The sequence below is a fragment of the Strix uralensis genome, chromosome 8 (genome assembly GCF_047716275.1).
Source record: "Strix uralensis isolate ZFMK-TIS-50842 chromosome 8, bStrUra1, whole genome shotgun sequence".
NCBI lineage: Eukaryota > Metazoa > Chordata > Aves > Strigiformes > Strigidae > Strix > Strix uralensis.
Genome location: NC_133979.1, coordinates 29390749 through 29413894, shown reverse-complemented (window position 1 = coordinate 29413894; position 23146 = coordinate 29390749). Strand labels below are relative to the sequence as shown.

Here is a 23146-nt window from a genome sequence, read left to right as displayed (position 1 = left end):
GGAGCGGAACCAGCCAGGGAGACGCCGGGCGCGGGCGGCCCCTTACCAGAATCCGACAGAGCCGGGCTCACCAAGCTCAGCAGCTCCCGCTCCTTCTCGTAGTCGCCCTTACAGAGGAGCTGCCCCTCCTTCAGCACAAACTCGTCGCCCTTCTGCAGGCGCCGCTCGCAGACGCAGCAGCAGAAGCAGCGCAGGTGGTAGACGCTCTTCTGGGCGCGCATCACCAGCTCGCTGGGCGCGATGGCCTCCAGGCACCCGGCACACTTCACCGCGAAGAGCCTGGGGGAGCAAGAGGAGATCCTGCTGGGACGGCCAGCAACACAGCGGCTGCACCCAGCAGGTGGCACAGTGCTGGGAACAACGGACAGGGACAGTGGTGGGGGGGTGGCCATTGGTACAGGAATGCTGTGTCACCCCGTTGGTGCTTTGATTGCATTGAGGGGCTGGGCACAATGGTGTTGGCACCCCACGGTGACACAGCACTGTGCTGCATGTGCCAATGGGGGATGCTGTCTTTGGGTCAACTTTGGCATTTTTGGTTGACGTGTTACCAGGTGCTCACCATGAATGCTGTCAAAGGATGAAGACCTCAATGTCCAGACGCTCCGAGGGAAAAGCAAACAGGTGTCAAACCCGACAGTCCAGCTACCACTACAAGATGTGGGATGCATCACCTCTACATGAGTTTTACCATGCCAAGTCTACATGTCCACCTGCCTCCAGCTTACGCCTAGACATAAGGAGATGCTAGAGACGGCAATGGGGCCAGTGAGCTCATCCGTGCCTCTCAACAAGCACCTGCAGAAAGCATCCATGCTGTCGGTCACCCACAAACCTCCCTGTCTCTCTGGCCTGGGTCACTGGAACAGCCCTGTTCCTGCTTGCAAACACATCAGGAATGTCTAATATATCATAAAAATCTCCATGGCAGCAAGTTTTCAGTTAAGGCTGGTGACAGACTGAAGACTTGATGTGTTAAAAGGAAAAGAAAAAGCTCAGCTTGTTCCCTGACATTGATGTGACAGTGTTTGAGACATCCCTAATTGTACAGTTCCCAGGTTTCAACACACTGGCTTTATACTTAAAAGCCAATAATAATAATGACAGCATAACACTTTGGGTTGAAATAGAGATTTTCTTTCTCTGACTTTAAATGTCCTTATTGGGAAGCTCAGTAGCATGATCAACGATTTACAGTTGGGGAAACTGAGGTGAGCAGAGTGGAGGTGGCAGCATCAGTGTTGGCTTGAGAGGACTTGGAGGGACCTGGAGCTAAACCCTGGGCTGGATGTTTTAAGTGAAAGGGATGTTTCCACAGCAGAGATGTTTGAAGGTACCAAAACAGAACCTTTTCGCCACCCCCAGATATCTGTTTTTTTGGCTTGGGCCCCATAAAGAAAAAAAACCACTGTTTACCCAGCCTCGTCCTAAATATCTGTGGGAACTGGACATTATTATTCCCCTGTCTTGATGACTTTGTCCCAGAAAGAGAAGTCATAAGTCAGCACACATCCTGCAGAGGTTATCTCTGAGCATTGCCCGTGTCCTGGCCTGGGGATGCCCCAGGGACCCGCCGCATGGGGAGCGCTGCATCCAGCCTTCCACTGGCCACAGACAGCTCCCACCTCCACAGTCCCCATCCGAGGTGCCATCCCCGGGGGAGATCTGAGGGGCTGGAGGGCTGTGGGGCTGGTGATGGCTGGCTGGGGAGGGGAAGGGCAGCCCTTCAGCCTTTCAATCCTTTCTCCTTTTCTGGCTCTTACAAAAAAAACACATAGGAAATGATAAGCGCTGAGTCAGTCCCATTCAAACAAGGAGAGGATCAGATGCAGGCAAAACCCTCACAGCTATACCATCAGAAAATGGGAATAACTCAAAAATGTTCTTGTGATGAGTTCGATAGCCCATAAAACAAGGAGAAAGGGGGCAGAGCAAGGCACACACGTGTCTTTGTGCCTCAGAGGTAGCTCCCAAGGTGAAGGCACCCGTAACGCCAGAGATGCTGCCGAACAAAAGCTCCCCAGCAGCAAAGGGACATGCATCTTGCTGCAGCCCACGCGCAGCCTCTGCTCCCGTGAAATCCCAGCCAGGCTTCATTTCACTTTTTCATTTCACTGCTTTAGCTGCCCAATAGCTGATAAACAAGACGGTCAGCTGTGCGAACCGCCGGAGGGGCACAGGCAGGCTCTGCCGCACAGGCAGCGAGCCCAGGAGAGTCGGCAGCAGCTGGTCGCATCTGTGCCTGTCTCATCAGAGACAAGAGCTTGCCTGCGTGGAGCCAGCGAGCCTGGGCCAGGCAGTGTGTCCCACCGGTGCGAGGGGGGCAGATATCTGCAGGAGCAGAAGATAGTGCCTGCCTCCCTGCGCTGACAGGCAGGGTCAGCCACAGAGCATCACCTCCCAGTGCCCCGTGCCGCGGCTGGTGAGCACCGAGCAAACAGCTGCCCACCAGATGTGTGCAACAGCTGCCAGCAGTGCCCACCAGCCTTTGGTGCTGGGTGTCAAGGGTTCAAAGGGTTGGGAACAGGGCCACCAAACGTACCCCGCTTTATTGGCATCGGCTCCCTCCCACCTTGGGGTCCTCTCACGGATGCTTCATGCCAGCATGTGGGTTATGCCCGCTCCCTCCCAGCTTTTCCCAAAATGGTGGCGGCAAGCCCAGGGATGGGGTGCATCACTCTCCCCATGCCAGACAAATCCTGGGCATGCTCAGCAAATGGTAGCATCCCACAAGAAGTAGGAAAGAGGTGTTATGAAGCTTTTATAAAACACTATTGTTGCTACAGAAAGTGAAAAATCATCAAACAAAAGGTGGAGGTTAGGGAGTTTATAATTCTAGATAATGCCATTAGTGGCTTTTATTTTTGTACATTCAACTTTAATTTCCCAGGTTTATACACAACTGTCTGTCTCTAAGATGTATGTATTTCCAACATCCCTGGGACTGTCCTGGGATAAGTGGGATGTATGTTCCCTTGAAAGCATCCCTTCTGAAAGCTCATTTTTTTTTCTTGTTCCAGCTCTGAGAAACGGAGGCTTGTGTTAATATTTCTGTAGTAATTTTGTCTTTAATTATGTCTCTTTTATGTAAAAGTGGAGGCAATTTGTATTCATCTGGTAACACATTCTCATCCCGTTTAAATTAAGTTTAAGCCCTACCTGTGGGGATTACTAACTGCTCTCAGTAATAAAATATTGATAAACTATTACGTTACTGCTATCTAATCTTCACAAATGAATGTGCCCAAAATCTCTATTTCCAGGGCACTGATCAGAGAGCCATAAACCTTTGCCAATTAGGCACAGCAGCACCAACTGAGCGATAGATGTTTCTAAGCCCGAAGTGTGTTGCAAAACAGGAAGGTGTGAGATTTAGGTAAATGGCTGCCTAATATTAGACACTTAAAGCTGTACTTAGGTGGCTGAATAAATGACTTTATTTCCAAACTGCTGAGTCCCCAACAGCTCCCACTGAGGGATGCCAGACAGACCAGGCATCTTTCACTGCCCAGTGCAGGACTCCCCCCTCCCTGGGCAACGTGAGATGCAGAGAAATCCCCATAAAACCTCTTCCACGGTATGACACTGTAAAAAGCTTCTTATAAACCTACAATAAACCCAGATCTTAGGCACTAAAAGGTCATGGGCATAAAAACTGCAGCCTACCACAGGTAGTAATGGGGAGAGAGCAAAGGGCATCACTGGTGTCCCAGATCTCTACAGCCCTGGACAAGCCCTCACCGGTACCAGCTCCTCTTCCTGGGGAGGAAGAGCATGCACAGATAACCCCCCCCCCCCCCCCCCCCCCAGATAACCCCACACATGGATAACCCCCTGCATGGATAATCCCACGCAGGAATAACCCCACATAGGATAACTCCAGCACGGCTAACCCCTGCATGGGTTACCCAACTGAAACACCCCTGGTCAGCCTAAGATGGGGCAGAAGGAAAATTTTCTTCCAGCACCAGATCTAGCAATTAGTTTAACGTTTTTTGCCTGAGCAAGACACACTAGCCTGGATCCAGAGATGTTGTCCTCCACCTCTGGGATCTTCAGCTCTGCACCTAGCTCCCTCCTGCTGCAGGTAGCAGGCTACAGAGAAAATGCCATTTTTTTTCTCCCCTCTCTACCTCTTTGGGCCTCCCTGCAGTTGCAAAGGGGACTCTGAAATTACATTTTTCTCTACAGGAGGCTGCACAGAAGAGAAGGACGGGCTCTGCCCAGGGACTTCAACTAGTTTTAAACCAAGAACAAATTACCAACCCCTAAATTGCAACAGGAGCGCCTTCATTTCTGCCATCCTAGGGACTCTGTGGGCTTTACTTCTCAGTAGATTTTTTTTTTCCCTCCATAGCCTCGGCTTCAAAAGCTAAATCAGGCCTGGCTGGCAGACTTTGGGTTTGTTTAACCACATACAAAGATAACAGGCACAGGGCACCCAGACAGGGTCACTCGCTCAGCCCTGTGATGCTCGGTGGAAACCCAGCCTGCCACGGGCGACTCAGTAAAACCTTTATCAAAGCACTGACAGTGAATATTTGTAAATAAAAACAAACCCACTCAACTTAGGAAGAATTGGACCAAAATATGGTGATGCAAGCAATTTTTATCACAACACATAACTTTTTGTTTCTGATCTTAAAAACATCCCTGCTCCTGTATTGATTAATCTGCATTAAAATCTTTTAAAAAAAAAAAAATTCAGGTCCCTTTTGAAATGAGAATCTGCAGTTTTGAAACAGAAAGGTGGTGGTGGTGTGCTTCAAGAAAAACTTGGAACAAAATATTTTGCCATTTCCAAAAGTGCAACATTTCTGCTGGAAGACCCCCAAGTGAGCTAGCAGCATTAGAGACATCGCCCCTTCCCCTGGGACACGGTCTCACTTTTCCACGCAATACCTCTTCCTCGAGAAGGCCATCCCAGATCTCTGCTTTGGGGTTTCCCAACTGCGCAGCATCACCGAAACCTAGAAATTTCAACACGTGGCCGAAGCCACCTCTGGGGCAGCACACCCCGTCCCCAGGGCACCGATGGAGGGGGAGCGGCACGGGTAGCCCCAGTTTCCCATCGGAGCCACCACCCCCTCTTTCTTCCTTTATTTTGAGGTGACAGCCTGAAAGGGGCCGTGATTGACGGGCGCTTCCCGGCTGCTGTCTGTCTGCGTGCGCCGCATACAAACACGGCCCTTCAGAGCTTCCCCGGGGGGCGGCGGGTCAGGGACGCCGATATTAAATACTGACGGACAAATCTCAAACGCCACGCAGAGGCTTGGTTCAGGCAGCAGGTAAGGCAAGGCAGCTCTGCTGGGCAGAGGGATGTTCTCCCTGCCCGTGCCAGCCTGGCTGCGGGATGTGGTGAGAGGGGCAGGGGCAGCCCCTGAGTGATGAGGGCTGGGGTGGGCACCATTGGCACTGGTCCCCATGAAGTGGTGCAGGCAGCTGCCCTGCCAGGCACCTCCCTGCCAGGGCTGCCCATAGCAGATGCATCCACAGGCATGCTGGGTTTTCCAGCACTCCGGTGCAGAGACCTGACCAACTCATCTCCTGCTCTCACCATGGCCCAGGAGGAGACTGAGCAGACCCTGACTGACCCATCAGAGGTGCAGGAAGCTCCAGCCTGGCCATGCTCACAGCCATCCACAACCGACACCTCTGGAAAGCAAAGCTGTCACGGAGCCATGACCTTGGCATGGGGATGAGCTGATGGCCACGCACAGTGTGAGGGGCGTGGGAGGAGGCTGGCAGCGGGTGCCGGTGGCAAGCCACAGGGCTCCGTGGGGAGCGAGGACGCCGGATTGAGTTGTCTTGGCTCTGAGTCATCTTCTCACTCACTGTCACTCGTTGGAAGAGGGGACGGCAGCACCGGGTCCTCAACGGGCTGGCAGTGGAAAAATGCCAACCCTGCACCCATGGCTTGGGAAGGAGTCCTGCTGCTGCTGGGCTCATGTCACCTTGTCCCCTTCTCTGGCCCCTGTGGAGCATGGGCCGCTGCCAGGAAGGAAGGGTCATGGATGCACCCCCTGCGCGTGGTGCCTGTGAGGGCATCCCCCAGCCACAGCCATGGGGGGACCACCTGGACCCTCAATCCCAACAGGAGAGGTGCCGAGGCCGTGGGAGCAACTACGAAAGGGCTGAGTCCATCTCAGCGCTGCGGAAGGCAGGCTGGCATGTCCTGGGGATGGGGAGAGCGATTGAGAGGGCAACCCAGCACCACCGATCCTGGAGACCTCCAAACCCTCCCTGGGTCTCCGAGCTCCCAGGCTGACAGAGGAAAGCACCCACAGCCACTCTCGCCTTCCCTCCCTGCACACCCCAAGCCCTCGGAAAGCTCTCTAGTGGGACAGACGAGGGATGTTTTCCCCAGCACTGTTCTCCTGACCCTTCCCCGTCTCCCAGCTCCCTCCCCCCGAGGCGGACAAGTGTTCGCTTTACTGCCTGGCAACGGGGCCGGGGCTAAGCTTGCTAAAATATGAGTGTTTTTTGGCTGGAGTACCAGAAGACTGCAGTCCTACAGAGAGAAAAAAATTGAGCACTCCATGCCATGGCTCCAGAAAGGGGGAGAATTAGGTTTCACACCGAGCAGGCTGGACCATGGCATTCTTTAGTTAATGCTTAACAAACGCCCAAACAAAAGCGGCCAACTTCGCTGCATGTTTGTAAAATGTATTCTCAGCAGATTCGGGTTTATTGGAGAATTCACTCGCTTTGCAGCAAGTGGCGTTTTCCTTTTTTTTTTTTTTTTTAATTTCCCTTCTCCTCCCTCCCCCCTGGCTCGAGCCCTTCTCATTCCTGCTGCCTGAATGCGTTTTCTGACACTTCGAGAGGACATGGCAACCAGGCTAAAATGGGCTTATTTCATCCCAGGGGCTGATGCGAGCTTGCCTCCATGGCCCCGGGGTGCAAGCTCTCCCCAGGGTCTAGCCAAGCTGCTGCTGGCAACTGGGGATGGTGATTCCAAAAAGCCAACCCTTGGCCTCTTGCAAATCCACCCCTGAGCAGTTGGCTGGTAGCTGTGTGGTCCGAAAGGCCAGGGAAAGTGATGAGGGGAGGTGAAGCCTGAGACCCCTGCTTTTCACCTTTCTTCATCTAATCCAGCTCTCAGGGTCCAAACCCAGTGGTCCTTCCCCATCCAGCATCCCACTCTGCTGTGCATCCCAGCCCTGCACACTTCCCGGCCTCGGAGAGCCTGTCACAGTGGCAGCTGCTGCCAAGCACTGCTTGCTTTCAAAGGGAGAGCCGCTGTCAGGGATGGCCAGGGCATGGAGGAGGGGGACAGCCCCATCCAGGGACCCCAGAGACTTTGGAGGTGTTAAACTGGGGGTTCATTCATGGGTGTCCTGCAGGAGCATCCCTAAACGAGTTCCTGCTCTGACAGAAGCATCTAAGCAGGTCCCACGATCCCTCCTGGAGCCTGGTACCATGGCAGAGGACACCAGTGATGAGGAACATGCTGGGAAGGTGATGGCACTGCATCCAAGTCCAAACACCATCCCAATGGAGACAACCCAAGGATCGATCCCATCCAGCACAGCAGTTCTGCATCCCAGCCGATGCATCTCCCACCAAGCTGAATTTCGAGCAGCGACCCCCTCCCTGCCCCGTGCCCCCCAGAAAACAAGGATAATTGAAAAACCACAATATCACTAGTCAAATTTAATATTGAGAGTGAGTGAGCGGGAGCCAGAGGTCAGAATTAATTACACCCCACCATATTTCAGCACGCTGCCGCGGCTCCGTGTCCTTTCCTTGGGGAGCAGTGCTTCCACAGAGAGGTCGACAGACATTATTAGAAAGGACTGATTTAAACGTACCCCCAGGAGCTTTTCAGCTTGTCTCTTCAGAGCCTTTGTTTGTACTGAGATTAATGGGGAGGCAAATGATGGAAAAGCAAAGTCACCAGGAGCAAGAGGATGTGCCATCGCCACCACCACCCCGATTTGGCTGGCTTTGTAAGCAGAGCAGGAATAACTAGAAGAGAAGGAAATGCTGTTTGTGTCATTCATTTTGCAGATAAAAATGGGATGTTCTTGAAACCTTTTTTTTTTTTTCACTTTCGAAGAAACAGAAATCCTGGCTGAAAAATCCTGCAGGCTGGTTTTCCTACCCCCCTGGGGATTTTACACACTCGCTGGTTTTTCAACGTGCTGTACCACCATGGGGGAAGGAATAATTTTCGTTCTGTTCCAGCTTAGGGTACCCCCTCTTGCAAGTCATTATATTTGCCTCTGAGTCTTTTGTGATGGAAAATGAAAATAGAAAAAAAAAACAAAATTTAAAATATTTGTATTTTCCATTCTGAATTTCAAAAGGACGGCTACAAAAAAAAAAAAAAAAAAGGAAAAGAAGGAGCATTCAGATCAAGTGGAGAAGTTGTGATATCTCCTTTCTTGGGGATACCCAGAACTCGACTGGTCCCAGCCCTGAGCAGCTTGAAAGGAAGGGCTGGGGACCTCCAGTGATGCCATAAATTTACATCCACCTTGTACCAACAGGTTCAAAAAGGCATCAGGCAAATCCAGGGGACTGAGTTCACACCCAGCCTGGTCCCACAGGTCCAACCTCACACTCAGGACAACCCAATTCCCCAACTGCCCAGGGCATCACAGGCTCACTTGGCTTTTGGGGGGCTTTCCCAGAGCATCACCACTGAGGGCAGTGCAAGTGGACGTGCATCGGATCCGGCTCTGACACTGGGGCTCCCGGCCACTCTCGAGTCTCCTAGGCTACAATCAAGGCTTGCATTTTCCATGTTCCCTTCAAGGGCTCTCCAAACATCCAGGGACTGGGCCATGGGAGCTGCCATTTCCCAGGTGTTTAAAATTCATAGGGCGTTCATGCCAACGTGCCAAGGTGGCAAACTCTCATCAGGAGGTGGCCAATATCCTGTCGAGCTTCCCGGCACTCTGGCAGCTATAAAAATCGCTCAGCTGTATAAAAGCTAAACAGAGTAAACCAAGTCGGACATAGAGACCAGCTGCTTCAGACCAGCTCAGCAAACAGAGATCCGCGGGAGCACACCGGGTGCTGCTGGCGGGGAGATATCAGTCTCCCAGCTGGGTTATTTCTTGCTTTATCTTTTATTTCCATGTGGCCCAGCTCACCCTCACGCAGGGTTTTGCATAAATATCATGAGCGTGTGTTGTCAAGTTGTTGGGATGGGGTTTTTATTTTTTTCAATAGCATTTCCACAATGGAAAGCAGCTGTTGTGGTTAACAGGCTGCTCCGAAGCAAAAGCTGCGCTGCACATGGAGGTATCTCAAAAGAGGCATCCTTCATTCATAGCTCCGTGCACTAGAGAGCACTATAACATGTGTTTCGATGAAGTTTGTTAACTACTCAGCTAAACAAGCGCGCTGGAAATGCCAGAGGAATATGCTCTGGAATGAATGGAAATATTCATCCAAAAAGACATTAAATTCAAGCCATCTTTTTTTTTTTTTCCCCTCCTCCGCTGAGCTCATGTTGCAGCTCTCTTCTAGCGTGCGCTCTTGGGCTGGGGCTTTGGGAGAAACACATGCTTGGGGCGCATTTTGCAACCTCAGCGGCACCCCAGCCAGGGCTGCAGTAACAGATGACGGCACGTGGGGGGTTTCTCATGCCATCGGTGGCCCAGGGACGCGTCGGCAGAGGCAGCCCAGCAATGGGCAGCTCACCGACCGTGATCCCAAATGACATCTTGTGCGTGGAGAAGCAGAGCTCCTCTGCCTTTCGTGGGTCTGAGCATCAGCTCCCCAGAGGTACTGAGCATCCTAGAGGAGCTCAGTCTCATAATAAACAGGGATAAAATCTCAGGAAAATTTGATTATCAAGTGTTTAAAATTCACTTGCTTCTCTGGATCTTTTTCCTCTTCAGTCTGGGGACGTTTGGGAGGAAAGTCTACATTTTTAGCCAACACTCCCTTGAAAATTCAGTATTACACCAATGCACATACAAACCTCTTTTTGATTTCTGTGTAGTGACTGCATTTCAAGGTGCCTTCGGTAGCCATGAACACCCCCAGAAAAGGCTCTAATTGTTGCCACTAAATGAGAAGCAGTCCCAGATCCCGACATCAATTAGAGGGGTCGGTATTCATCATGGGTGGAAGATGCTCAGAAGGCTCCAAACTGGCCTAAAGGTGCTCAGCACCAAAGCTGGTTTAGAGCTTTCCTATAAAATCATTTCCCTTCCTTCTAATTGCTCTATTATATATATATACACACAGACATAGACACACATACACACATGTATGTACATACGTTATATGTTTTTTTCTGAGAAGTCTGTTTTCCACAGAGTTCTTTCAATTCAGACATGAGCCCAAAGGGACCTCTCTGGTTCAAGTCACTTGGGGACCGAAGGGCTGTGCCCAGGGATGCTGAGCAACTTGGGAAAGAAGGACCCCAGCACTCTGCTTCCACTTTGCAAAAGCGCTGGCTGGACCCCATCTCACCACTCCCTACCCAAAATATTTTTCTGGAGCTTTTTGATCTGAAAAAAATCTTGGTTTTTTTTTTTTTTCCTTAACCGTTTTGGTTTTCAAGCCAAGGCGTGCTGAGCTGAGCACTGATGCACTGGAATTTCCTTCCAAATGAGAACCGTCAACGCTTTGCCCCATGCACCCCTCGCACCCCACAGCCCTTCCCAGTGTGCTCCCATGGCCAGAGCACTGGAGAATGCTGAGTGAGGATGTGGGAGAAAAGAGCAGAGACCCCTACCAGGGGGGACCAGGATGCAGGGACAGTCCTGTCCCCCAAGCCACCACCGGGGTCATGCTGTGGTCATGGTTGCAGGGGTGTGGGGCGAGTGCCCAGCTTGCCAGGCTACCTAAGACAGGTCCCAGCACTGCTGAGGCACCAGGATGAGCTTCTGATGGATTAGACAGTAAAAGCAAACACGCTTTCTCTAGGAAACAGGTTCCTGCTGCTCGTCTGCTCGGGGTTATCGCAGCGTTGGGGGCAGCAGCCCTTCCCAGCAGCCTCCGGCGGCCGTGGAGGCAGGATATTACTTTGTTGCTTATTCATTTTATTGCTTCTCCTTTCTAAATATTTGCTTGGCAGGGAAAGGATTCCCTTTACACAGTATCTGTTTTTACAGGTCAATTGAATTTCTGGCGCTCTCAATCCCTCTTTCCCTCCAATTGCATTTGCAAAACAAATATTGATTGTACCAATTAGCTGCGAACCCCTCGTGGAAGACAGCTCAACGCCTTCAGCCAGGAGAAGGCTCTCCTGGCCCCAAAACATGTGCTAGTAGACGGAACTGGTGGGACAGGAGCCTGCAGAGCGGCAATGTCAGGGCAGGGCTCTGCAAATCCCCAGCAGGACCCTCTGGAAGACAACAGCAAAAATTATGCTGCTAATCCTTCCAGCTAGAAGGCAACATCTTTGAATGGTATTAAAGCTGAGGTGTCCCCTCACACCTGGGACAAGCGTAAACTACCCCGTGCCTATTGTTCACTCTGGAACCTAATGATTGCAACCAAGGGAGACCACAAATGCCACCAACAGCAATAACAAATGCATCCAGGGGTAGGTTAGATGCAGTAATCCCCAAAGCCACCCATCCCCAGCAGACATCTCATTTTTTTCACCAAAACACTAAATGCACCAGCTCGTTGGGGCAGGGTTGGGGCAAGAAAGACACCCTCCTCCTGTTATTCAGGTATTGGGAAGTTCCTTCTAGCTCTGCTCTTTTGTCTGGTGTGTGATAAGCAAGCGGCTTTGGGCAGCAGCACAGACACAATTCTCCTGAGTGTCCCAACAACATTTGCTCTCCAGAAAAGCTGGCAGATGCCTTTTTTTAAGGGATGGACTACACCCTGATGATGGACTACACACTGGGGTGCTTGGCCACAGAGCAAAGGACCACAATGACATCTTCTGGCAAAATCACATCCTTTAAATAAAAAAATAAAAGAAAAGGTAAGTTCTTCACCCAAAATGTCTTTAGGGTTTGCCTGTTCAGTCCTGGGCTTTTCTGAGCTGCCTCACCAAAAGCAACGGGCACGTCCAACCCAAGCACCACGTCACACTTTTTCACACTGATTTCATTGCTCTGGGTTTTATTTGTGGTTTCCTTGGGAGGTTTTGTCAAAATCCTCACTGCCACGGGGAGAAAGGAAAGACGTCTCGGTGGAAAAATCAGTCAGCATTAAAAACTTGCTGTGTTTTGCTCCGATGCAGTCTAAATAACTTTTAAAAGAACAAATGAGATCACTGAATTGCACGGCGGTGCGAGTCACAGTGGGGATCCTCTTCACCCTGCACACGGAGAGCTGTGACAGCCTTTGGTGGCTCTTATCTGCCCCCAGCTGCTGCTGAGACAGGGGTCCCCGGCAACCCATGGCTTGCCAGTGGCGAAGCATTCAGAGCACACTGTTAAATATGTCCTGCCCGTGTCAAAAGTCACAGCCCAAGGCAAAGGCGCAGGGGGGAGCGGCAAGGCGGGGGGCTGCTGGATTAGCCACCGAGGCGGAGTCCCCGTCTGCAGCCTGCCGGGGCTGGGACGTGGACTACCCTGTTGCAATAGCACAGGAGAGATGCTGCGCACAGCAAGCAGCCAGTCCACCCTGGAGAGGAATCCCAGGCTGCCAGGGATGCCCAACCTGGGAAAAGCCTCTTTCTTCAGCTCTGAACCTCAAAATGATGCTGCAAGTCCCAGAAAGCAGAGACAGTCCACAGCCCCCCTCGATATCCTGTGCAGACTGGGGAAGGAGGAGTGCCCAGCCCAGCCCAGGAGTGCAGGACTGGCCCAGCATCCAGAAGAAATACTTTTTAACCCAAAACGTGGGATGGTTTTTTTCCTCGTATTTCTCTTAATCACAGCTGGGAGAATTCAGGTTCCCCCTGCAGCGCTGGGGTAAAATGAGACAAGAAAACAGAGCAGTCGCCCTCCCACAGCCAGACCCAGGGCGCAGGCTCTGGTAACACGAGGGTGTCAGTCCCCCCTGCAAGCTGAGCTAAAGCCAGGACAGAGATGTCGACATAAAAGATGTTGACATATAAGCTGTCGATACATAAGCTGATCCCATCTGATGACAGCATGCACACATCCAGCATCCCGGGGCGGAGGGCAGGAAGCAGATGCCTAGTTAGAGAAAGCAGGGACCAGCCACGAACCGCTCATGCTCCTCTGCAGCTTGGACAAGTACGAGGGGGTTTGGCTCCATGTTTTGGGCTCAGGCCCACCTCTCCAGTTTAAAGCAGTTGAACCGAGCCCAAAGGCTCATTAAGTCGGTCTGCCTGGAGCTGGTTCCGCCGCCAGGACATTTCATCCCAACATGAAGTCGATGTTTCTCTTTGCATCTATGAAGGGATTTGGGGTGAGTGAGAGGAGGCAGCCCCCATGGCCAGGGCAGTTCTGCCAGCCCCCAGTGTTTCACCTGAAATGGGTGACAACAGGTGATGGAGGCCCTGTGCCCACAGCCTGAGATTGGGTGAGAATCCCACCTTTTCGCTATTTCCCTATTACCTCTTCCCATCTTAAACTGATCTCCCTGGGCTACATCAGGAACGGGACCTCTTGGGCCTGCAAGTCCCACGAACTTGGAAACAAGCAGGCAAAGGCAAAGAGCCCACTATTTACCCTTAATTCATGTCAAATGACATGATGGGAAAGCCAAGGTCAGGAGCATTAATTTATTTTGCCAGCCTGTCTCCTGGACGTGCAGGGCAGAGGCAGCCTGAATCCCCCTCCCTTGCACCAAGCAACATGTGCATCCATTCCCACCCAGTGACATCCCTAAGAAGACGTCATCACGCCACCTCCCAGCCTTACTGAACCCTCTAAAGGTCAGCACTGAAGGCATGTCCACCACATATGGTTATTAGTTCTCCAGGTCCGTCCATCCCTCCACTACAGCTGGGTGAACAATTCACAGCGCATAAATTTATCTAGCAGATCTCAGCCCACGTGCTGTTTGCTAACAGTCTGTAGAGAGGCTATATTTTATCCCTTTGGGTTTCTTGGCCAGCATTCAAGCTCCTGACCCTGATTTATTCGCAATCGGTCAAGAGCCACATTTCATCTCCGTAGTCCATGTCTGCACAGAGCTATTCGAAGCACGTGGCTCGACGTCCCACAGCAGCGCCAGGGCACCTCGCCGTAAGCCAGTCCCAGTTCTTTGCGGCACCTCCAAAAGGTAACCAGGGGGGTTTTGTGTTCAAAAATAGGCTCTGTGGGGGCAAACTTTGCCTGACGAGAGCAGCATGGCCGGAACAAACCGCACCTCTTCTGCGCACGAAGGCGATGAGAGCTCCAGATGCCGGCCAAGGCTGGCTCACTGCCTGTCCTCATCCCATCTCACCATCTCTTTGCCTACCTCTCTGCCTATTTATAGTCATGGAGACCTTTGCACAACGCCCGAGCAGCCAGAGGGTTGAGTGTATAGGCGGGATGTCAAATGCCGCTCTTTTAACTTTCCAAAGTTCTTTTCCTTCTGCCTCTCAAGGGGGCTGCCACAGAGAGTCAGACACACACCCTGCCTTTGAGATGAAACCTTAGGACCAGCCAGAAAATGCCTCTCAGAGCTACACCCATAGTCAACCTGGCCCGGGGGGGTTCAGAAATCACCCTATGCTGCATCTCAGCAACTCTTTACCAGGGGAACAATCACACTCACACAGATGTGACCATCCCTCTGTGAAGCCAAACCACATAAAATAATCAAGGCAATGGGAGACGTACAGATTAATCTGCAGAATTCTGAGAAAAAGAGTGATGTGAAGGATCGGGGTTAGTATCAGCCCTATCTGACATCTTCATTGGCAATTGTAATTATGGACTAATTAGCATGTTAAATAATATTAGCAGGAGATAAACTGGAGAGGATGGAACAGAGCAAAACTATCTGAAGGGGACCCTGGAGAGTTACAAAAAACAAACCAAAGGAAATTCAGCTTGGAAAAACACAGCTTCTGCAGTCCAGGGGAAAAACAACCAGAGCAGATGCTGCAGCAGGAAGAGGAAGGCAGGAGCAGGGAAGCGGAAAGCGGCTCGGCGCGGGAGCTGCATCGGGCAGGTGAAGAAAGCCAGCCCACTGGCTCCCCTGCAAGCCAAGTCAGGGGTCTTGCCCAGGAGCAGCTCGGTGAGCAGGGCAGTCTGCAAGGTTTCACCGGGAGAGTTGAAGAAGGACCAGCACCGCACACTGGCGATCTGCAGGGCATCCTACTTGGGGGGGCGGGTAGTGCCTTGTAGGAAAAAATAATATCCCAAGTAGAACTGTTAAATGCAACTCAACTTCATCTGGAGCCGTTTCCCCCTGCCTGGTCTTGGGAAGACCTATTGCATGAACATCTCGTCTTTGAGCAGCAGCTGAGCGCCTGGTTCCCAGGCAGATTGGCCACATACGGGAAGGAGAGAGGTGGCAGAGGGCTGCGACCTTCACCCCAGCTGGGCAAGACAGGGGGACAGTAGTCAGTACACAGAGCTGACTGTGTTCATGCTACAAGAGAAGACCCCCACTCCCCAGTTGTACATAGAAGTAATTCCTCCTCCTCTGCAGAGCCTCAAACTGCCGCCTTCACTCATTGCACGCCGTGTATTGACCAGCACAAAGTGCTGGATGCCCCCGCCCTCTGGCCATGCTGAATCCTCCCCCACGTCTCCTCCATCATACGAGCCCCTAGACTGCTGGGTGAAAGCTGCACCATCACTGTCTTGTGGGACACGGGACGAGGGGCAGACCCTGAGGGTGGGACACCTGAGGGCGGTCTTAGTCCTGGTATCACTGCTAGTCTACACTTAATAATAAGATGGATAGAATTGTTTTCTTGTAAGAAAATCCTATAACAACTCAAGTGACCAAAATGGGGTAACCTTAGTACCTTTCTTACAGGGATCCTAATGGACCTGCACCTCCTGGTGCAAAGCAGGTGGCTGCAAAACCAGGCAGGATACAAGCGCTCATGGGGGGAGCTCCAGGAGCCCCAAGCAAGACAGATGAAGCAGCATGAAACACCCCTTCAGCAGCAATCCTAACCTCAAAATTACAATGGCAGGAGGGATGTGCCCATCCCCATCGATGTACGGGGTGAACAGGAGAGCTCGGATAGACTTGCCTGATTTCTGCAGCTCTGCTTCACCAACGGCTCTTTCTGTCAAATAAAGAATAGCAGCCAGCAGGGTTGCAAAGAAAGGGCTGGGCTTATTAAAAGCACCCTTCATCCTGAGACACAACTACTCCTCAGCCTCTCAGCTGGAGCCCTACATCCCCAAACTCTGGTGCTCCCCGGCAGGGCATCCATGGGAGTCACGGTCTCCTCTCCCAGTGCCTGATAATTCAGGTGGACCAAGCAGGATCTGAGTCACTTGTTCCTACCACCTGGGGACAAGGAAAGTCACACCAGCCATGTCACCATGTCTCCTCCAAATAGATGCTCTCACCCCTGATGTCTGAACGCTCCAGTCCTTCCCTGGACCTTTTGGAGGGTTTAAAAGTGCAACCAATTTAAGGGAAACCCAGATTTCTAACCCACCAGGACCAGCGCTACAGCATGCAGGAGCTCTGGAGGGTCTGGCCTGTGCAGCTGCCCAGCATCAGGAAGGGGCAGGAGTTTTATCGCCCAAAGGGGGATTAAAATGGTTCCTGATGCACGAGTATCTGGAGGCAGGCAGGGAGGAGGGGAGATGCTTTCCCGTGATTTGTGGGCTGTTCTCGGGCTGTCCTTGCTGCCAGGTCTTGGGCAATTTGATGACTTTTGTTGCAAACTGGAAGAACAGGAGACATGCGAAGGAGGAAACTTGCATTCCTCTCGCCTAAGAAATCCCTTCTCACTTTCCCCCAAATCGCACATACACCCAACCTCAGCTTCTCCAGGCTGGCTTGGACACCGGCTCCCCGCCCACACCCAGATGACCTACTCATCCAGAAATGGCCAGGGCCCGTGGCCGGGGCGTTATCCTCTCCTCCTTTCCTCCCCTGCCCACGTCCTGCCTGCACAGCCCTGCCGGCAGCCAGGGCAGGCGGGGGGACCCTTCATCCTCCGCTGCTGAGCGGAGAGGTGGCAAACACCAAATAAAAACAGCCTCTCCCAGCAGCGTTGGTGCAAGGGGGACCCCAAGCCTCCAAAACTCACCGCACCCCCCCCCCCCGCAAGCTGCATCCCAAGCACCTCCACACCTCCTCTTCCAGAGACGTCCCTGGTGGCTTGCAAACGCAGATGTTGTATTTCTCTACCCCTATTTCCCAGAAAAAAAATCCACACTGGGTGCTCCCTGCCTCTGGGACCAGTGGCTCTCAAATCCAGATAGGTATGTGACCCACCGGGCAGGGGTGGTGGACACGGTGATGGACATCGCACACCAGGCCACCATGCCTTGATTTCTACGGCATCTCCCCTCCTTCAGGTGCCTCCTCTGTCCCTGGAAGTCCTCTGCAGGATGCAGAGGTGGGAAAGGACTCACACAAAGCTGAAACACAGCGGTAATGTCACCTCAGGCCACGCGTTTGCAGGCAGAAAGCCAAAGTCTGCCCGAGAGCCTGAGTCTGCTCAAGTCCACTGTGAAAACCTGTGGGGAAGGTATGCATCAGGAGGACAACCATCTGAGCACCGAGTCCAAAACAAAGCAACACAGAGCCACTGGTTAGGGAACCAACTGGTGAGAGATTCTCTCTGCTTACTTCCACAGCGTGTTACCACTGAAGCCTAATGATGTCAACTGCCAACCAGTTGAACACCTTCTGAGCTGATACCTCCCAGGGTGGTTAAGGCAAAGAGTGACCTGCGTGTCACCAGCATGGAAAGGTTCCTCCAAGCCACCTCCTAAGAGGGAGAAAGCAGGGGACTCATTTCACTGCAGTGCAAAACAGCCTCTCCATCCTTGTGGCCATCCCAAGGTGGCCTTGTGGCCACCTCCCACCTCTACCTACAGATCGTCAGAAAGCATCTATTAGGCTGAGTAAAACTCACCTCCAGAAGAAAACCCCATCCGCCAGGGTCGGCTGTGCCGCTCTGGGGAATTTCTCACTGGTGAAAAGGTGAAGCAGAGACCTCACACGAAAACTGGGGAGAAACCCGGCAGCGCTGGGTTAAGCAAGACCCTGCAATCTGGCCATGGGGCGTTCGCCTATGCAATCTTGGCTTTGCAACGGGTTTGCAGGTCCATTAAACAAAGTGAGACAGAAAATTGGACGCCAGTGCCTGCTCCGTGGAGCAAGAGACGCCCTGCTCCAAGCCTATCTGACCAGGGCCTCCTGAATTTCTTTTCCCCCTTTCTGAAGGAGAATAAAGATAAACCACAAGCTCAGACCCAGATCAAACACAACCTCACACATGCTCAAGGGGAATGACCAGCACTGGAGTGGTAGGAATAAAGCAGAGTCCTCTCATGGACCTTTCCGCCCCCATTTCCACACCCAGCTAGATTTAGGGCTTCTCGGCTGGGGCGGGACCCTTCTGGGTAAAAGGAGAAAAAGCTCTGGGGTGGATCCTGCCGTTTCCTATTCCAGGAAGGCCAGAGCCCCTCTAAATTCTGTCCTTCTGGTGGAGAGAGTGAAATCTGGAGATGCAAAAAGACACACCCCAACACCAATCTAGACTTACACCATCCAGGTATCAAGTACTGTCATCCTGAAAACATCACTGACCCGTGCATGTGCCAGGCGGCCCTGCGACAGACGGACAAGCCGGACGTGATCTGCTACTCTGACGTTAACAGGCAGCCAAATACCAGCCACTAGATTTGATCTTTTAAGCACCAGCACCTTGCCCCAGGCAGTCAGCAAGACTATTATGAGGGCTCGAGGCAGCCTGGCCGCTGACTGCTTTCCCTACAAGCACTGCCCCACAAAAGGATGCGCAATTCCCACCGCAGTACCCCTCATTGCATAGATATTGGATTTGGGAAATACTTTTTTGCTGCAGGCGAAACATTTTTTTTCCATGCCAGCCCCTTCAAATGAGAGTGGTTTAACACTGTTTGCTGAGCTCCTCAGCTCTTTGCGGCAGGCACCATCTCCATACATCTGAGGAAAACTCAACACGATGGTAAAAGCAGGTCTGTCACCAAAAGCCACAGGCATCCCTAAATCTCACCCAGTCCCATCCCTCTGGTGTGGGGAGAGCCTGAGGAAGAGCAAAGCAGTGGAGGTAGCAAGCAAATGAAAGGCATTGCTGAAGGGGGAAGGCATCAAACAGCCTCACGTGCCAGCATCTCCCTGTGAAATAGTTCAGTGGTCCCATCCATGGGCTGGGGAGTTGGCAAGGAGGGGCTGGGGCCCCCTAGAAACCTGCAAACAGCTTTAGGACAGCTCACGGCAGGAGCAGAGAGACAGACATATATGTCGGGGCAGATTGTGGAAGCAAAATAGGACACCACCTCCCTTGCTATAGCAGCTAAAAGTCCTTGTGAAGCAGCTCCCTGAGCTGGGGTGAGCTCAGTAGAGGCACAGAACCATCCAAGACACCCACGCCAAAGGCTGCAAGGTGCCCTGGTGCTCCTGAGATGGGTACCAGATGCAACAGGCGTCCTCTACCCAGCGCAAACAGTCCTGTCCCGGGCTGTTCCTCCAAGAACCGCTGTAGCTTTACAATGTACTTTTGGATGTAACAGGACCCTGTTTTACTCCCTAACGTCACTCATTATTGTGGCGTGTAAAACAAACCCTTTGATAATCATGTTTTCCAGGTTGTAAACTCACTCACCGGTCACTGGGATAAGGACACACAGGGGCCTCATCTCACCACACTATGTTTCTAATGATCTCAAGATTCTCAATGGGGAATCGTGCCTGGTTTCTGCAAACTATTATCTAATCTAATTCCCTCCATCCCATTACTTAAGGATTTACAACACACAACCTCCCCTGAAATGGTTTCTGGTAAAGTCTTTGAAAGCTCTTCTGGTCCTCACATCATTGTCAGGGTCAGCCACGCATTAATGGCAAAGCATTTATGCGCCAGGTAACTCGTTCCCTGGCAAGCAAGTTTGTTTATGCTTTTTAAATTCAGGAAGCAATTAATAGTTGCCACAAAAGCAATGTGCTTCTCTTGGGTGAGGGCCATAAACCCCTGACTCGCCTTGGGGAATTCAGATGCCTCCATCTCAGCAGACACCTTCCATGATTGTGGTGGGTGCAAAGTAAATCCTAATGCTGAATAACTGATGCTAGGAAATCTTCATGTACTCACTAACCCAGAGAGCTGTGACTCTGACTTCCCAAGGTGACCGTTTCAGGGAACAACACTGCCAACGTCAAGAAGTTAAACAAACGCAAGACCTGAGCATCTTCCAGCTTTCCCTAGAGCCAGAGAGCTAGAAGTGCTCCCCACTGAAAGGTAGAGGACTTCACTGAATCCCCTGACTCTGGGATGTGGAGCTTTAAAAACCAAAAAAACACAGATAATGCTGTGGATGAAGCCAGACTCTCAGCAGAATCTGTAGATCTGATGATGCATCCTGTAGAGAGGTGGAAAACCCCAGTCCCTGGAGCCCAGCATCCTCCGTTCACACCAAAAACCCCAGTCCCTAGAGCCCAGAAACTTCTGCTCACACTGAACAACTGCAGCACATGGAAAGCAGAGGCAGAATCATCCACCCCACGGTGCTTCCTCCTTCCCAACCAGCACAGACAGAAGAGAGGATCCACTGCCTCCCACTAAAAACATCAGCTGTCTCCCCAGGTTTTAGACGACAAGCTCCCTTTCCACATAGGCCCCCTCGCAGCCATCAGAAAGCAATGATTTCCAGGCTTACCCTTCTGCACTAGACTTCAACCAGCTGCAGACAGGCCCGTGCATATCCTCTTCCTAATCCTTCACGCACAATCCCTAGACAGTCCCTGGCTTTTATTATTTTCTGGCAGGAGAGAGCACCACGTTAACCCCCGTGCGCAGGCTGCAGCCTGACCATCTCTCAGCACATCCCAGCTTGGGTCCAAATTATAAATTAAATGTTCGTGTAACAAGAGAACTGGCCAGGGCCAATTGCCTATTAATATTTTAAAACTCTGCTAATTCTTATTTAACAACTTGTTTGAAAAAATCCCTTCTAATTGCTTGATACAGTGATGGACCTAAAACATTTATTTATTGATAAAGACCATGGGAGACTCTTCCCATGGGAATGGCCATGCTTTCCTTCGAGGTGCTCAAAGCCTAGGGACAGAGCAGGCAGCAGCATCACTGCGCTGGTTGTCCATCGAGACAAGAACCTCGCGTTCCTCGCGTCTGCCGGCAAACCCTTCTCTGCACAGCAGTTCCCCTGTCTTCAGGGATACAAGATGAAGTCCTTACTAAGAGGTATTTTCAGGCACTGAGACTGAGAATATTGTCTATATGTATGCTGAAAATTCTTGTCCTTAGCATGATGCTGTAAAACTCTCATAAGATGGAGCTGCACGTGATGCACAGGCTCTGGCTAAGGGACAGTGGTTTCCAGATGCGGAGACAGTGTGTCAGCAGCACACAACAAACCCTCACGGGGCTGCAGGACAGACACGGGCAGGGTTTGCATCCCAGAGCCACACTGATCTCAGGAGCACACCACCCTGCAAGGGGACATCTTGAGATGAGGGCTGCAGCCTCACCAGCCAGGAGCAAAACAGCCTGCATCTCCAAGCCTGAGCTCCCAAGGCACGCAAGGCTTTACCCCAGGAGTGAGCAGGACCCTGCAACATGGCTCAGTGGCCAGGCAAGGCTGCAGCCAGAAGCTGCCCCTCCAGCCCTGAGCTCACCACTGACCTTGAAACACAGGGCGGGTGGCTGCCATCACCGGCATCATATGATCCGTTACAAAACACGATGGGCTCTACTTAGAGGTTACACGCCGCAGGACAAATTTAACACCCGAGAGCGTTCCCGATCCCACTGGAAGAATTCCTGGCAGGGGCTCAGTAATCGCCCACTACTGTAAGTGGCCAAGTGCCATCGCATCGGTTCGGCTCCAGACACAGGAGGACCTCGTTCCTTACTACTGACGGGAGAGACGCTTCAGCTGATGGATGACACCACAGAAGATGATGAATCCCCCAGCAGCGGGTGGGCCTTGAAGCACAGAGAAAAGGGAATCTGCAAAAGATGCTGCTCCCAAAAGCCTTCACTTGTTTTGAGAAAGGTATTTCAGGGCTTCAATTAAAAAGTTGCATTGAAGGCAGCCTGACTATGCAGCTAGGAGGTGTATGAAGAGATCCTTGGGGAGAATGATGCTCTGGTGGACATCACAAGAACAAGCAGATGGAATGGAGTCATTCTCAAAGGATGCCCAGTCCACAGAGGCCAATGCCTGGGGACTTCCCTGCCCAGCCATGAGAAAGGCTCAACACCAGGAGAAATTGTCCCTGCTGTCATTCTACTGGCTGTACACAAGCCCTTCCAGAGCCACGCTGGCTATTTTCAGAGGTGGAGCGGGCGGATGCTACTCTGAAGCAGAGCCCAGGAAAGGCGCAGGGCAGCCAGGGTGGGAAAGCCTCTCCCAGCAGCGGATCCGGCCCCAGCTCAGCAGCAAGCCAGACCCTGCCGCTCCCTCCTCCTCTTCTCCTTCCCTTTCCTTTCGACTGGCCCCAGCCCCGCGTTTCTGGAGCAGCAAGAGTCAGCTCAGCCGATGCTGCTGAGGGGCCCCGAGCCAGCTCTGGCTATAACCTCAGGATGAAAACATCGCCTCTGAAACACAGCAACGGGAAAAACAGACAGGCGGACACGTGTGCACACATGAGGACTCCTGTAATCAGGAGAGCTCCACATTAGCCACAAGGTTTGTAGTAACGGGCAGTTTGGCCTGCTTTGATCCGCAGGCTCTGATTTCAGGGAAGGGGGATGCTGCGCTTCGTTAGGGCGGTCTCACGGCAAGCAGACAGTGGTTCCTTCCAGCCCCTGTGAACACAAACCCAGGACCCGCTGCTCCCAGTCCGGTTTGCCCTCCAGCCTGCACCGAGAGTCCAGCACTGTCCCAGCCGCAGTGCTTACCGGAGGAACGGAGTGTTGCTGTGACAGGCACGTGAGGATGCTCAGAGGGGACCGTGCTGGGTTGGGCTGCGGGTGCCCCCAACACCCCATGCCAAGAAAAGACCAGGTCAGGAGCACCAGTGTGGAGGCAATGGAGCTGGGTCAGACCAGTGACAAGACGACAGAAAACATCGTCGGGCCAGCGACTATTTTTATCTGCAAGGACCAACACTTAATACTCTCCTATCTCCCACAAAATGTCACTTGAGCTCCAGCAGA

General features: G+C 52.1%; 1 protein-coding gene across 2 annotated transcripts in view; it reads right to left on the bottom strand.

The window, feature by feature from the left end:
* LMX1A (LIM homeobox transcription factor 1 alpha) overlaps positions 1 to 23146 on the bottom strand; it is a 44657-nt gene that overhangs the window by 7769 nt on the left and 13742 nt on the right. For both annotated transcript variants that reach the window (XM_074877257.1, XM_074877256.1), the window contains exon 3: positions 47 to 279. In XM_074877257.1, coding sequence (XP_074733358.1) covers positions 47 to 279 — 233 coding nt within the window. The remainder of the gene's footprint in view (positions 1 to 46; positions 280 to 23146) is intronic.